This window comes from Pseudophryne corroboree, chromosome 2 (assembly GCF_028390025.1).
Source record: "Pseudophryne corroboree isolate aPseCor3 chromosome 2, aPseCor3.hap2, whole genome shotgun sequence".
In the NCBI taxonomy this organism is placed as follows: Eukaryota; Metazoa; Chordata; class Amphibia; order Anura; family Myobatrachidae; genus Pseudophryne; species Pseudophryne corroboree.
Window position 1 is genome coordinate 652062333 of NC_086445.1, and position 16813 is coordinate 652079145.

Genomic DNA, 16813 nt, shown 5'->3' on the forward strand with positions numbered 1-16813 from the left:
CATGAAGGTATGCATCCTTTATGTCCAGAGACACCATAAAATCCCCCCCTTCCAGGCTTGCGATGACCGCTCTGAGCGATTCCATCTTGAACTTGAACCTTTTCAGGTATATGTTCAGGGATTTTAAATTCAATATGGGTCAGACCGAACCGTCCGGTTTCGGTACCACAAACATGGTCGAATAATAACCCTTTCCTTGTTGAAGGAGGGGAACCTTGACCACCACCTGCTGAAGATACAATTTGAGAATTGCAGCTAACACTATTTCCCTCTCTAAGGGGGAAGCTGGCAGGGCCGATTTGAGGTATCGGTGAGGGGGCATCTCTTCGAATTCCAGCTTGTATCCTTGAGACACAATCTCTAGTGCCCAAGGATCCACCTGGGAGTGAACCCACTTGTGGCTGAAATTTCTGAGACGCGCCCCCACTGGGCCTAGCTCCGCCTGTGGAGCCCCAGCGTCATGCGGTGGATTTAGTGGAAGCCGGGGAGGACTTCTGTTCCTGGGAACTAGCTGTGTTGTGCAGCTTATTTCCTCTGCCCCTGCCTCTGGCAAAAAAGGACGCACCTCGGACTTTCTTGCCTTTTTGTGATCGAAAGGACTGCATTTGGTAATACGGTGCGCTCTTAGGTTGTGAGGGAACATATGGCAAAAAATTTGACTTTCCAGCCGTAGCTGTGGAGACCAGGTCCGAGAGACCTTCCTCAAACAACTCCTCACCCTTGTAAGGTAAAACCTCCATGTGCCTTTTTGAGTCGGCATCGCCTGTCCATTGCAGAGTCCACAGGACCCTTCTGGCAGAAATCGACATTGCATTTATTCTAGAGCCCAGAAGGCTAATGTCTCTTTGAGCATCTCTCATATATAGGACAGCGTCTTTTATATGCCCCAGGGTCATTAAAATAGTATCCTTGTCCAAGGTATCAAGTTCCTCAGATAAGGTATCCGTCCATGCTGCTACCGCACTACACACCCAGGCTGACGCAATTGCCGGCCTTAGTAAGGTACCTGAATGTATATAAATGGACTTCAGGGTACCCTCTTGCTTTCTATCCACAGCATCTTTTAGGGTGGCCGTATCCTGTGACGGCAGGGCTACCCTTTTGGATAAGTGTGTGAGAGCTTTGTCCACCCTAGGTGAGGATTCCCAGCGTAACCTGTCCGTAGGCGGGAAAGGATACACCATAAGCATCCGTTTGGAAATCTGCAGTTTTTTATCTGGAGATTCCCAAGCCTTTTCACATAACTCATTTAGCTCATGTGAAGGGGGAAAGGTCACCACCTGCCTTTTCTCCCCATACATATGAACCCTCTTGTCAGGGACTGGGGTTTCCTCTGTGATGTGCAACACATCCTTTATTGCTATAATCATATAACGGATGGCTTTAGCCAATTTAGGCTGTAACTTTGCATCACCACCATCGACACTGGAGTCAGAATCCGTGTCGATATCTGTGTCAACAATTTGGGATAGTGGGAGCTTCTGAGACCCTGACGGCCTCTGTGACATAGGATCAGGCATGGGCTGAGACCCCGACTGTCCTAAGGTTTCAGCTTTATCCAACCTTTTATGCAAGGAATTAACATTATCATTTAAAACCTTCCACATATCCATCCAATCACGTGTCGGCGCCGTCGGCAGCGACCCCACATTCATTTGCTCCCGCTCTGCTTCCACATAGCCTTCCTCGTCAAACATGTCGACACATGCGTACCGACACACCACACACACACACAGGGGATGCTCTTTTTGAAGACAGTTCCCCCACAAGGCCTTTTGGAGAGACAGAGAGAGAGTATGCCAGCACACACCCCAGCGCTATATGTCCCAGGAATCACACAGTAACTTAGTGTTAACCCAGTAAGCTGCTGTATATAATGTTTTTGCGCCTAATTTATGTGCCCCCCCTCTCTTTTTACCCTCTTCTACCGTGTTTCTGCAGGGGAGAGCCTGGGGAGCTTCCTCTCAGCGGAGCTGTGGAGAGAAAATGGCGCTGGTGAGTGCTGAGGAAGAAGCCCCGCCCCCTCAGCGGCGGGCTTCTGTCCCGCGTTTCTGTGTAAATTATGGCGGGGGCTCATGCATATATACAGTGCCCAACTGTATATATGCCCAACTTTTGTCAAGAGGTCATAATGTGGGAGCAATGGCGCACAGCTGCAGTGCTGTGCGCTACCTCAGTTTGAAGACTGGAGTCTTCTGCCGCCGATTTTGAAGTCTTCTTGCTTCTTTCACCGGCTTCTGTCTTCCGGCTCTGCGAGGGGGACGGCGGCGCGGCTCCGGGATCGGACGACAAAGGGTGAGATCCTGTATACGATCCCTCTGGAGCTAATGGTGTCCAGTAGCCTAAGAAGCAGGACCTATCTTCAGTGAGTAGGGCTGCTTCTCTCCCCTCAGTCCCACGCTGCAGAGAGTCTGTTGCCAGGAGATCTCTCTGAAAATAAAAAAAACCTAACAAAATACTTTTATAGCAAGCTCAGGAGAGCTCACTAAGTAGCACCCAGCTCGTCCGGGCACAGATTCAAACTGAGGTCTGGAGGAGGGACATAGAGGGAGGAGCCAGAGCACACCAGTATCCAAATTCTTTCTTAAAGTGCCCTGTCTCCTGCGGAGCCCGTCTATTCCCCATGGTCCTTACGGAGTCCCCAGCATCCACTAGGACGTTAGAGAAATAAATGTATATTTAATATGTAACGAAACAAATTACCGTTCTGCATTACTGCAATGTAATTGTCATACGTATTATAAAACTTTGGTTGAGCTGCGCAAGTTCTAAATATTATTTGATTTCAAAATAAAAATTACTGTCATGTATTTTCACATAATGGCACATTTTGGTGGGTTGGTGGTTGTCATTTTCAAGTAATGATTTTTTGGAATCACCCTACTGTGCATTAGGTTACTTAATCTTACCAAGATCAGTGCTCAAGCAGGAAAGCAGTTGTCTGAATTTTTCAAGACGCGTCTTTTCTCTCAGTGTCACAGAAGGTGCTCCAGATGCATTCTGATCAGATATCCTGGCCACAAGGGGGATAAGAGGGCGAAAAGGAAGGGACTGAAGTTTTTGGAGAGGCTTCCTCGTTAAGGATACATCTAAAAGACATGGGACAAAAAAAAGTCATTAAACAAAACTTAATTCTCTTAGTAAAGAAATTGCTTTTTACTTAGCTTCACTTGTAAACAAACTAAATTAAGCATTGCTCCAGTTGTGGTATAGTCAGTATACTGTAAATCTAATTTGCTTCCAAAAACAGTAGTAGTAAAAAAAATAAAGTTTATACAATATCATTGGATGCTAAAAAAGGGGATTTGCCAGCTAGAGCACTGAATTCTGAGACTCAAGTGCTAATAGAAACTCTACCTTCCACGTTACTAATTGCATCTAAGCTAACTCCAAAAGGTTCAAATGGAGAGAAATGAGCAGTTAGAACCAAGTTAAGATCCCATGGATCTAAAACAAGGAACATATGGTGGCTGCACATCTATTACTACCTACAAAAACGTTCTTATCACAGGGATATCAGATAACTTCATCTGAAAATGCAAATACCTGAACCTTAAAAACCAGTTAACTGGCTAATATTATTTTGAATGAACGATTGAAAGTTAAGAACACTTACTTAAAATATATCCAATATGATTTAAAAAGAAGAGAAAAAATAAATAAAAATCAGATCCTCAGAGAAAACATTGCTGGCCGGACCATCTTAACTTCAGTGTTTTTCACCTGCCTCTCTCTGTAGCCTCTGAGGGTCCAAAGGAAAGTTAAAGGGCTGCTTTTTCACATTCTTCCAATGGCTGCTAATGTCTGGGATGCTGCCAGGCTGCTCAATCAGCAGTGATCGGCAGGATGGCAGGCACTGGAGAGGGGGGAAAGAAGTACCAGGAAGCAAAGGGTCCCTCTGAGTGTGACAACTGTAGCCACACAATGGCATTTCTGATAGGTCGCATCAGATGCAATCATGTCATGGAAAGCCCAGCCTGGCATAGACGCATCTGATGTGACCATACCAGACAAATAGTTAAGAGAACCATGCCCAGTTCTAATCCCAATTGTAACAAAGAAAGACTAGGCAGAATGACAAAAAGGATGCAAATTCTGTTATAGATCTGTAAAGAAGACTGCTTCCTAGCACTGATCATGATATACACTACTTAATTTGAAACAGCAATGGCCTCTGGGATCCTGGCCTTAATAATCATGACATCACAGTTAGACCGAAAAATGTTCCAGTGCAGAAACGAGTCCCAGAGAGAACAAATGTTTCTGCACAAGCGTCTCCATCTCAGGCCGTTTCTTATGGCTACAATGCAAGAATACCAGGACCTCCACAGCCAACTAAGAGCCACCAGGATAACTGGGGTTCCCTCCCTCTTGATATTTTTAAAAACACAAGGAAGTGCTGGAATAAGAGGAACATAACACCCAGTACATATTTCCACAGGACTGACATGAAATCTACTACTGCAATCAATGGGTGTCAGGACCTGGAACAAGGTCTATATCTGGCAGTCCTCACTTTTCCAATAAAACAATGTTTCTCAACACCAGCCTCAAGAGCCCTAACCATTCACATTTTCATTTAGAAGGTGCACAGGTGTATTACCAATTGTCACACTGAGCCACAGTTGACCAGAAAACACACAAACTGTTCAGGGTCCTGAAAACCACTAAATGGTTAGAACCCTTTGGATGGAGGAACCACTCTTCCTAGAGGATAGTGTGTCAATTTAACTAATCTGCTTCCCAATTTCTTATTCCATGAATGAAGATTGCTGAAATTGGCAGCACAAACCTCTAAGCCCAGGACAGAATCTGGAGGTCTCCCTCATTCCTAGGGCACTCTGACATATGCCTTCAGCAGTTATGTTGTTTGATTGTATCTGAACTGGTCTTCTAAAAATGGACTGAGCTATTTTTAGTGATAACAAAATAGTTCTTCATTCCAAAATACTTATGGTAAATCTCGACTCTGAAGATGCAAGAGTGCTGCTCCCCAGTCCAAGAGACTTACCTGGGTTGTTAGCACGAACAATCCAGTATGAAGAATGGGTCACATTTTCGTTTTTTAACCACCATCTCAGAGCCTGTATTGTGCCCGATGATAAAATTATTATATGTCAGTTGAGATAACAACTGGACACTAACCAATTTGCTCAGAATATTTTGTATTTTAAAGAGTGCAATCTGCCATATTGCATATGGTCTCAGAAGGCAAAAAACCTTCTTTCATAGAAGCTTCACGTACTACAGAAATAGTCTCACGGAGTTCAGCTCCTACAGATCCCCATTTTTTCTTCTGGCAAAAACACCCTTAATTTACTCAAGTGTATGCGCCGCAATGCGCAGGCGCGCCGTACGGGTACAAAGAGGATCGGTGCTGGGCGATGGATTTAACAAAGAATCCATTCGCATAGCCGATTGCAAGGTGATTCACAGAAAGAGGGCGTTTATGGGTGTCAACTGACCGTTTTCTGGGAGTGTTTGGAAAAACGCAGGCGTGTCCAAGCGTTTGCAGGGCAATTGTCTGATGTCCATTCCGGGCCCAAAAAGTCTGAAGTAATCGCAGCGGCTGAGTAAGTCCAGAGCTACTCAGAAACTGTAACAAACTTTTTTGTGCAGTCTGCTGCAAAAGCGTTCGCACACTTGCAAAAGCGAAAATACACTCCCCCATAGGAGACGACTATCTGATCGCAGCACAGCAAAAAGTTGGTAGCGAGCAATCAACTTGGAATGACCCCCTATGTTGGAGTTCTTGTGATTTATTATTCAACTATGGAATTCCAGACATACTACTGTTCTCTGGGGATGTCCTGAGAGTAATAGCTCATTGTCCTGCTTTTATTACAAAATAGTCTAGACAATTAATTAAAAATTATTCTGTCTGATCTTACCATGCCCCTATTATGGACATGACCTTGTGAATATCGTTGGTGCTTTTGAAAGTTACAGGGCCATATGCAATTGCGGTCGAATTGCCGCAAATGTCGAAAAACGGGGCATTTTCGACACACAAAAAAAAATGATTCGACAATGCAATACAGTACTTTTCGACAAAAAAACGGCCGTTTCAGATTCGACTTTTTGCAATTCGACATGTCTGCAATGGTAAAAATGCGGCTTTTTGACAAAAGTATATTCAATTGAAGAATGTCGATTCAACAACAGTGCTTTTCGACAGTCATTTCGTCAATTTCAGTCCGCCTCATTTTGCTGGCGAGATCTAATAAAGAAATTTAAAAACATGTTTTTTTTGTGTTTTCTTTATTGCTTATAGCATATCTATTTATATTAGAAGGGATTATCTACTTGGTTTGTCTATTTAGGAGCCACAAGTATTTAATATATTTTTTAAAAGAATATTTTTTTATTTTTTTTTTACTGACTAAAATAATATGGAGAGATCAGAGCATGTTTTTCAGTAGAAAGGGGTGGGATTGGTTTAAAAATCCTGAAAAAAAAAAATGCGTGGGGTCCCCCCTCCTAAGCATAACCAGCCTCGGGCTCTTTGAGCCGGTCCTGGTTGTAAAAATACGGGGGGGGGGGGGGGGGGGTAAATTGACAGGGGTTCCCCCGTATTTTAACAACCAGAACCGGGCTCTGCGTCCGGTCCTGGTGCAAAAAATACGGGGGACAAAAGACGTAGGGGTCCCCCGTATTTTTCACACCAGCACCGGGCTCCACTAGCTGGAGAGATAATGCCATAGCCAGGGGACACTTATACCGGTCCCTGCGGCCGTGGCATTAAATCCCCAACTAGTCACCCCTGGCCAGGGTACCCTGGAGGAGTGGGGACCCCTTAAATCGAGGGGTCCCCCCCTCCAGCCACCCAAGGGCCAGGGGTGAAGCCCGAGGCTGTCCCCACCCATCCAAGGGCTGCGGATGGGAGGCTGATAGCCAAGTGTCAAAATAAAGAATATTGTTTTTGTAGCAGAACTACAAGTCCCAGCAAGCCTCCCACGCAAGCTGGTACTTGGAGAACCACAAGTACCAGCATGCGGGGGGAAATAGGCCCGCTGGTACCTGTAGTTCTACTGCAAAAAAATAAATAAGATTTTACACTTACCGGTAAATCTATTTAGTCCGTAGAGGATGCTGGGACTCCGTAAGGACCATGGGGAATAGATGGGCTCCGCAGGAGGCATGGGCACTTTAGGAAATACTTTGGACTCTGGGTGTGCACTGGCTCCTCCCTCTATGCCCCTCCTCCAGACCCCAGTAGGAGAAACTGTGCCCAGAGGAGATGGACAGTACGAGGAAAGGATTTTTGGGAATCCCAGGGCAAGATTCATACCAGCCACACCAATCACACCGTATAACTTGTGATAACTACCCAGTTAATAGTATGAACAAACAACATAGTCTCGGTCTAAACCGATGAAACTATAACATAACCCTTATTTAAGCAATAACTATATATAAGTCTTGCAGAAGAAGTCCGCACTTGGGACAGGCGCCCAGCATCCTCTACGGACTTCGAGAAATAGATTTACCGGTAAGTGTAAAATCTTATTTTCTCTAACGTCCTAGAGGATGCTGGGACTCCGTAAGGACCATGGGGATTATACCAAAGCTCCCAAACAGGTGGGAGAGTGCGGATGACTCTGCAGCACCGATTGAGCAAACAGTAGGTCATCCTCAGCCACGGTATCAAATTTATAGAACTTTGCAAAGGCGTTTGACCCCGATCAAGTAGCTGCTCGGCACAACTGTAATGCCGAGACCCCTCGGGCAGCCGCCCAAGACGAGCCCACCTGCCTAGTGGAATGGGCCTTAACCGATTTAGGCAATGGCAATCCTGCCGTAGAATGCGCCTGCTGAATCGTGTTACAGATCCAGCGAGCAATAGTCTGCTTTGAAGCAGGCGCGCCAACTTTGTTGGCTGCAATCAGAACAAACAGCGCTTCAGTTTTCCTAACCCTCGCTGTTCTGGCCACATAAATCTTCAAAACCCTGACCACATCAAGGGACTCGGAATCCTCCAAGTCCCGTGTAGCCACAGGCACGACAATAGGTTGATTCATATGAAAAGAAGAGACCACTTTAGACAGAAATTGAGGACGAGTCCTCAATTCTGCCCTATCCACGTGGAAAACCAGATAGGGGCTTTTATGTGACAAAGCCGCTAATTCCGAAACACGCCCCGCAGAAGCCAAGGCCAACAACATGACCACTTTCCAAGTGAGATATTTCAACTCCACTGTTGTGAGTGGTTCAAACCAAGGTGACTTGAGGAAACTTAATACCACATTAAGATCCCACGGCGCCACCGGAGGTACAAAAGGAGGCTGAATATGCAGCACCCCCTTCACGAATGTCTGTACTTCAGGAAGAGAAGCCAATTCCTTTTGAAAGAAAATGGATAAGGCCGAAATTTGGACCTTTATGGACCCTAATTTTAGGCCCAAAGTCACTCCTGTTTGCAGGAAGTGAAGCAGACGACCCAAATGGAACTCCTCCGTAGGAGCAGTCCTGGCTTCACACCGAGAAACATATTTTCGCCATATACGGTGACAATGTTTCAATGTCACGTCCTTCCTAGCCTTGATCAGGGTAGGAATGACCTCCTCCGGAATACCTTTTTTCGCTAGGATCCGGCGTTCAACTGCCATGCCGTCAAACGCAGCCGCGGTAAGTCTTGGAACAGACAGGGCCCCTGCTGCAGCATGTCCTGTCTTAGAGGAAGAGGCCACGGATCTTCTGTAAGCAACTCTTGCAGAACCGGATACCAAGTCCTTCGTCGCCAATCTGGAACAATGAGGATTGTTCTTACTCTTCTTAGTCTTATTATTCTCAACACCTTGGGTATGAGAGGTAGAGGAGGGAACACATAGACCGATCTGAACACCCAAGGTGTCACTAGAGCATCCACCGCTACCGCCTGAGGGTCTCTTGACCTGGCGCAATACCGCTTTAGCTTTTTGTTGAGACGGGACGCCATCATGTATATCTGAGGCAGTCCCCACCGACCCACGATCTGTGCGAAGACTTCTTGATGAAGTCCCTACTCTCCCCGGATGCAGGTCGTGCCTGCTGAGGAAGTCCGCTTCCCAGTTGTCCACCCCCGGGATGAATACAGCTGATAGGGCGCTTACATGGCCTTTCGCCCAGCGAAGAATCCGGATCGCTTCTGCCATGGCCGCTCTGCTCCTTGTGCCGCCTTGGTGGTTTACATGAGCCACTGCTGTGACATTGTCTGACTGAATCAGAACCGGTTTGTCCCGAAGCAATGCCTCCGCCTGGCGTAGGGCGTTGTATATGGCCCTCAACTCCAGGACGTTGATGTGGAGACAAGTCTCTAGATTCGACCAGAGACCTTGGAAATTTCTTCCCAGTGTGACTGCTCCCCAACCTCGGAGGCTTGCGTCCGTGGTCACCAGGATCCATTGAAAGGTCCTCGCATGGAACCTTCCGAAGGGGATGGCCTCGTACGATGCCACCATCTTACCCAGGACACACGTGCAGTGATGCACTGAAACCTTTTTTAGCTTTAATAGGTTCCTGACCAGGGCTATGAGCTCCTGAGCCTTTTCCATCGGAACAAAAACCTTTTTCTGGTATGTGTCTAGAATCAGACCCAGAAAGGTCAGGCGCGTTGTAGGGACTAGATGGGACTTCGGTATATTGAGAATCCAGCCGTGCCCCTGCAACATCCTCACCGACATGCTGTCCAGCAACTTCTCCCGAGATCTCGCCTTAATGAGGAGATCGTCCAAGTATGGGATAATTGTGACACCCTGCTTGTGCAGGAGCACCATCATTTCCGCCATTACCTTGGTGAAAATTCTCGGGGCTGTGGAAAGCCCAAACGGCAACGTCTGAAATTGGTAATGACAGTCCTGTACTGCAAATCTCAGGAACGCCTGGTGAGGAGGGAAAATCGGAACATGAAGGTATGCATCCTTTATGTCCAGGGACACCATCCAATCCCCCCCCCCCCCTCCAGGCTGGCGATGACCGCTCTGAGCGATTCCATCTTGAACTTTTTCAAGTACAAGTTCTGGGATTTTAGATTCAAAATGGGCCTGACCGAACCGTCCGGTTTCGGGACCACAAACAGGGTTGAGTAATACCCCTTTCCTTGCTGGAGAAGAAGAACTTTGACTATCACCTATTGAAGATACAATGTTTGAATTGCAGTCAACACTAACTCCCTCTCTGACGGGGAAGCTGGCGAGGAGGCACGTCTTCGAATTCCAGCCTGTATCCCTGAGAAACAATCTCTATAGCCCAGGGATCCACCTGTGAGTGAACCCAGACCTGGCTGAAAAATCAAAGACGTGACCCCACTTGAGCTGACTCCCCCCGGGAAGCCCCAGCGTCATGCAGTGGACTTTGCAGATGTAGGGGAGGACTTCTGCTCCTGGGAACTAGCTGCATGCAGCTTTTTTCCCTTGCCTTTTCCTCTGGCAAGGAAGGACGATCCCCGTATCTTCTTGCTTTTATTGGAACGAAAGGACTGCATTTAATAATGAGGTGCCTTTTTAGTATGCTGCGGGGGGACATAAGGTAAGAAATTCGATTTACCGTCCGTAGCAGTAGAGACAAGGTCCGAGAGAGGCCTTCTCCAAACAACTCCTCCCCCTTGTAAGGCAACGACTCCATATGCCGCTTTGAGTCGGCATCCCCCGTCCACTGTCGGGTCCACAGGAGTCGCCTAGCAGAAATAGACATAGCATTTATTCTAGAGCTTAGTAAACAAATGTCTCTTTGAGCATCCCTCAGATATAAAGCAGCATCTTTGATATGCTCTAGGGTCATTAGAATGGTATCCTTATCTAGGGTGTCAAGTTCCGTAGATAAGGAATCTGTGCATGCTGCGACAGCACTACACACCCAGGCCGATGCCATAGCCGGTCTAACGATAGTACCGGAATGTGTGTAAATGTGCTTCATGGTAACCTCCTGCTTACGATCAGCAGGATCCTTGAGGGAAGCTGTATCCTGAGAAGGCAGTGCCACCTTCTTGGATAAGCGTGTCAGCACCTTGTCTACCTTCGGCGAAGATTCCCATCGTATCCTGTCCTTTTGTGGAAAGGGATACGCCATAAGAATCCTTTTGGGAACTTGTAGTCTCCTATCTGGAGATTCCCAAGCCTTTTCGCACAAGTCGCTTAGTTCAAATGAGGACGGAAAAGTGACCTCAGGCTTTTTCCCATTATACATGCGTACCCTCGTGTCAGGGACAAGGGGTTCCTCAGTGATATGCAAAACCTCTTTAATGGCAATAATCATGTAACGAATACCTTTCGCCGCCTTTGGCTGTAATTTTGCATCCTCATAGTCGCAACTAGAGTCAGTATCTGTGTCAGTGATCTGGGATATGGTGCGTTTTTGAGACCCCGAAGGTCCTGGTGCCACAGGGACAGGCATGGTCTGACTACCTGACTGATCCCTCGCTTCAGCCTTGTCTAATCGTTTATGCAGTAAATTTACATTTGCATTCAAGATCCACATATCCACCCAGTCCGGTGTCAGCGTTGCCGACGGCCACATGACCATCATGCACTCCCCCTCCTCCTTAGGTGAGCCTTCCTCGTCAAACATGTCGACACACACGTACCGACACACTTCACACACACACAGGGAATCTCTTTTCTGAAGACAGGTTCCCCCTGAGGCCCCTTGGAGAGACAGAGAGAGAGTATGCCAGCACACACCCCAGCGCTATATAACCCTGGAGAAAAAATAAGAATTTACCGGTAATTCTATTTCTCATAGTCCGTAGTGGATGCTGGGGACTCCGTAAGGACCATGGGGATTAGCGGCTCCGCAGGAGACTGGGCACAACTATAAAGAAAGCTTTTAGACTACTGGTGTGCACTGGCTCCTCCCACTAAGACCCTCCTCCAGACTTCAGTTAGGATGCTGTGCCAGGAAGAGCTGACACAATTAGGAAGGATTTTGAATCCCGGGTAAGACTCATACCAGCCACACCAATCACACCGTATAACTCGTGATACAATACCCAGTTAACAGCATGATAACAACTGAGCCTCTCAACAGATAGCTCAACAATAACCCTTTAGTTAAGCAATAACTATAAACAAGTATTGCAGACAATCCGCACTTGGGATGGGCGCCCAGCATCCACTACGGACTATGAGAAATAGAATTACCGGTGAGTAAATTCTTATTTTTTCTAACGTCCTAAGTGGATGCTGGGGACTCCGTAAGGACCATGGGGATTATACCAAAGCTCCCAAACGGGCGGGAGAGTGCGGATGACTCTGCAGCACCGAATGAGCAAACTCAAGGTCCTCCTCAGCCAGGGTATCAAATTTGTAGAATTTTGCAAACGTGTTTGCCCCTGACCAAGTTGCAGCTCGGCAAAGTTGAAGAGCCGAGACCCCTCGGGCAGCCGCCCAAGAAGAGCCCACTTTCCTCGTGGAATGGGCTTTTACTGATTTAGGATGCGGCAGTCCAGCCGCAGAATGTGCAAGCTGAATCGTACTACAAATCCAGCGAGCAATAGTCTGCTTTGAAGCAGGTGCACCCAACTTGTTGGGCGCATACAGGATAAAGAGCGAGTCAGTCTTTCTGACTCCAGCTGTCCTGGAAACATACATTTTTAGGGCCCTGACTACATCCAACAACTTGGAAGCCTCCAAGTCATTTGTAGCCGCAGGCACCACGATAGGTTGGTTCAGATGAAAAGCTGATACCACTTTGGGGAGAAACTGGGGACGAGTCCTCAATTCTGCCCTATCCATATGGAAAATCAGATAAGGGCTTCTACATGACAAAGCCGCCAATTCTGAAACACGCCTGGCCGAAGCCAAGGCCAACAACATGACCACTTTCCACGTGAGATATTTCAAATCCACGGTTTTTAGTGGCTCAAACCAATGTGACTTTAGGAAATCCAACACCACGTTGAGATCCCAAGGTGCCACTGGAGGCACAAAAGGGGGCTGAATATGCAGCACTCCCTTAACAAAAGTCTGAACTTCAGGTAGTGAAGCCAATTCTCTCTGGAAGAAAATCGATAGAGCCGAAATCTGGACCTTAATGGAACCCAATTTTAGGCCCATAGTCACCCCTGACTGTAGGAAGTGCAGGAACCGGCCCAGCTGAAATTCTTCCGTTGGGGCCTTCCTGGCCTCACCCCACGCAACATATTTTCGCCATATGCGGTGATAATGGTTTGCGGTTACTTCTTTCCTAGCTTTAATCAGCGTAGGAATGACTTCCTCCGGAATGCCCTTTTCCTTCAGGATCCGGTGTTCAACCGCCATGCCGTCAAACGCAGCCGCGGTAAGTCTTGGAACAGACAGGGCCCCTGCTGCAGCAGGTCTTGTCTGAGCGGTAGAGGCCATGGGTCCTCTGACATCATTTCTTGAAGTTCTGGATACCACGCTCTTCTTGGCCAATCCGGAACAATGAGTATAGTTCTTACTCCTCTTCTCCTTATTATCCTCAGTACCTTTGGTATGAGAGGAAGAGGAGGGAACACATAAACCGATCGGTACACCCACGGTGTTACCAGAGCGTCCACAGCTATCGCCTGCGGGTCTCTCGACCTGGCGCAATATTTTTCTAGCTTTTTGTTTAGGCGGGACGACATCATGTCCACCTGTGGTTTTTCCCACTGGTTTACAATCATTTGAAAGACTTCTGGATGAAGTCCCCACTCTCCCGGGTGGAGGTCGTGCCTGCTGAGGAAGTCTGCTTCCCAATTGTCCACTCCCGGAATGAACACTGCTGACAGTGCTAACACGTGATTTTCCGCCCATCGGAGAATCCTTGTGGCTTCTGCCATCGCCGTCCTGCTTCTCGTGCCGCCCTGTCGATTTACATGGGCGACCGCCGTGATATTGTCTGACTGGATCAGTACCGGCTGGTTTTGAAGCAGGGGTTTTGCCTGACTTAGGGCATTGTAAATGGCCCTCAGTTCCAGAATATTTATGTGCAGGGAAGTCTCCTGACTTGACCATAGTCCTTGTAAGTTTCTTCCCTGTGTGACTGCTCCCCAGCCTCGAAGGCTGGCATCCGTGGTCACCAGGACCCAGTCCTGTATGCCGAATCTGCGGCCCTCTTGAAGATGAGCACTCTGCAGCCACCACAGCAGACACACCCTTGTCCTCGGAGACAGGGTTATCAGACGATGCATCTGAAGATGCGATCCGGACCACTTGTCCAACAGGTCCCACTGAAAGGTTCTTGCATGAAACCTGCCGAATGGAATCGCTACGTAGGAAGCTAAAAATTTTCCCAGGATCCGCGTGCAGTGATGCACCGACACCTGTTTTGGTTTTAGGAGGCCTCTGACTAGAGATGACAGCTCCTTGGCCTTTTCCTCCGGGAGAAACACTTTTCTCTGTTCTGTGTCCAGAACCATCCCTAGGAACAGCAGGCGTGTCGTAGGGACCAGCTGTGACTTTGGAATGTTTAGAATCCAGCCGTGCTGTTGTAGCACTTCCCGAGATAGTGCTACCCCTACCAACAACTGCTCTCTGGACCTCGCCTTTATCAGGAAATCGTCCAAGTACGGGATAATTAAAACTCCCTTCTTTCGAAGGAGTATCATCATTTCGGCCATTACCTTGGTAAAGACCCTCGGAGCCGTGGAGACCGAACGGCAACGTCTGGAATTGGTAATGACAATCTTGTACCACAAACCTGAGGTACTCCTGGTGAGGATTGTAAATGGGGACATGTAGGTAAGCATCCTTGATGTCCAGCGATACCATGTAATCCCCCTCGTCCAGGCTTGCAATAACCGCCCTGAGCGATTCCATCTTGAACTTGAATTTTTTTATATATGTGTTCAAGGATTTAAAATTTAAAATGGGTCTCACCGAACCGTCCGGTTTCGGTACCACAAACATTGTGGAATAGTAACCCCTTCCTTGTTGAAGTAGGGGCACCTTTACTATCACTTGTTGTGAATACAGCTTTTGAATTGCCTGTAACACTGCCTCCCTGCCTGAGGGAGTGGTTGGCAAGGCAGGTTTGAGGAAACGGCGGGGGGGGGGGGGGGGGGGGGGAAGACGTCTCGAATTCCAGTTTGTACCCCTGAAATACTACTTGAAAGATCCAGGGATCCACCCGTGAGCGAGCCCACTGATTGCTGAAATTTTTGAGACGGGCCCCCACCGTACCTGGCTCCGCCTGTGAAGCCCCAGCGTCATGCTGTGGACTTAGAGGAAGCGGGGGAGGACTTTTGCTCCTGGGAACTGGCTGTATGCTGCAGCTTCTTTCCCCTACCTCTGCCTCTGGGCAGAAAGGACGCGCCTTTAACCCGCTTGCCCCTATTGGGCCGAAAGGACTGTACCTGATAATACGGTGCTTTCTTTGGTTGTGAGGGAATATGGGGTAAAAATGTAGACTTCCCAGCTGTTGCTGTGGAAACGAGGTCCGAGAGACCATCCCCGAACAATTCCTCACCCTTATAAGGCAGAACTTCCATGTGTCGTTTGGAATCTGCATCACCTGTCCACTGCCGAGTCCATAACCCTCTCCTGGCAGAAATGGACATTGCACTAATTATGGATGCCAGCCGGCAAATATCCCTCTGTGCATCCCTCATGTATAAAAGTGCGTCTTTTATATGCTCTATGTTTAGCAAAATAGTGTCCCTGTCTAGGGTATCTATATTTTCTGACAGGGAATCTGACCACGCAGCAGCACTGCACATCCAGGCCGAAGCTATAGCCGGTCTCAATATAACACCTGTGTGTGTGTATGTATATATATATATTTTTCAGGATAGCCTCCTGCTTTCTATCAGCAGATTCCTTCAGGGCGGCCGTATCCGGAGACGGTAGTGCCACCTTCTTTGACAAGCGTGTGAGCGCTTTATCCACCCTAGGGGATGTTTCCCAGCGTGACCTATCCTCTGGCGGGAAAGGGTACGCCATTAGTAACCTCTTAGAAATTACCAGCTTTTTATCAGGGGAAGCCCACGCTTCTTCACACACTTCATTTAACTCTTCAGATGGAGGAAAAGCTACTGGTAGTTTTTTCTCTCCAAACATTATACCCTTTTTTGTGGTACCGGGGGTAACATCAGAAATGTGCAGCACATTTTTCATTGCCTCAATCATGTAACGTGTGGCCCTACTGGAAGTTACATTAGTCTCCTCGTCGTCGACACTGGAGTCAGTATCCGTGTCGACATCTGTGTCAACCATCTGAGGTAGCGGGCGTTTTAGAGCCCCTGATGGCTTTTGAGACGCCTGGACAGACACAGGCTGAGAAGCCGGCTGTCCCACATTAGGTATGTCGTCAAACCTTTTATGTAAGGAGTCGACACTATCACGTAATTCCTTCCACAGCACCATCCACTCAGGTGTCGACCCCGCAGGGGGTGACATCACATTTACAGGCATCTGCTCCCCCTCCACATAAGCCTCCTCATCAAACATGTCGACACAGCCGTACCGACACACCGCAAACACACAGGGAATGCTCTGACAGAGGACAGGACCCAACAGAGCCCTTTGGGGAGACAGAGAGAAAGTATGCCAGCACACACCAGAGCGCTATATAACACTGGGATCCCACTATCAATGAGTGTTTTCCTTTATAGCTGCTTTTTTATATATCTTATATATATATATATATATATATATATATATATATATATATATATATATATATATCTATACTGCGCCTAAATTTAGTGCCCCTCCTCTCTTTTTTACCCTTCTGTAGTATTCAGACTGCAGGGGAGAGCCAGGGAGCTTCCTTCCAGCGGAGCTGTGAGGGAAAAATGGCGCCAGTGTGCTGAGGGAGAAGCCCCGCCCCCTTTTCGGCGGACTTTCTCCCGCTTTTTCTGGAATACTGGCAGGGGTAATTTTACATCTATATA

The 16813-nt window shown here is 47.6% G+C and overlaps 1 protein-coding gene across 2 annotated transcripts in view; it reads right to left on the minus strand.

Annotated features, from left to right (window-relative positions):
- The window catches only part of TBC1D22B (TBC1 domain family member 22B), a 415975-nt gene that overhangs the window by 290989 nt on the left and 108173 nt on the right, over window positions 1-16813 (minus strand). For both annotated transcript variants that reach the window (XM_063955013.1, XM_063955012.1), the window contains one exon: window positions 2910-3089. In XM_063955013.1, the coding sequence (XP_063811083.1) occupies window positions 2910-3089 (180 nt within the window). The remainder of the gene's footprint in view (window positions 1-2909; window positions 3090-16813) is intronic.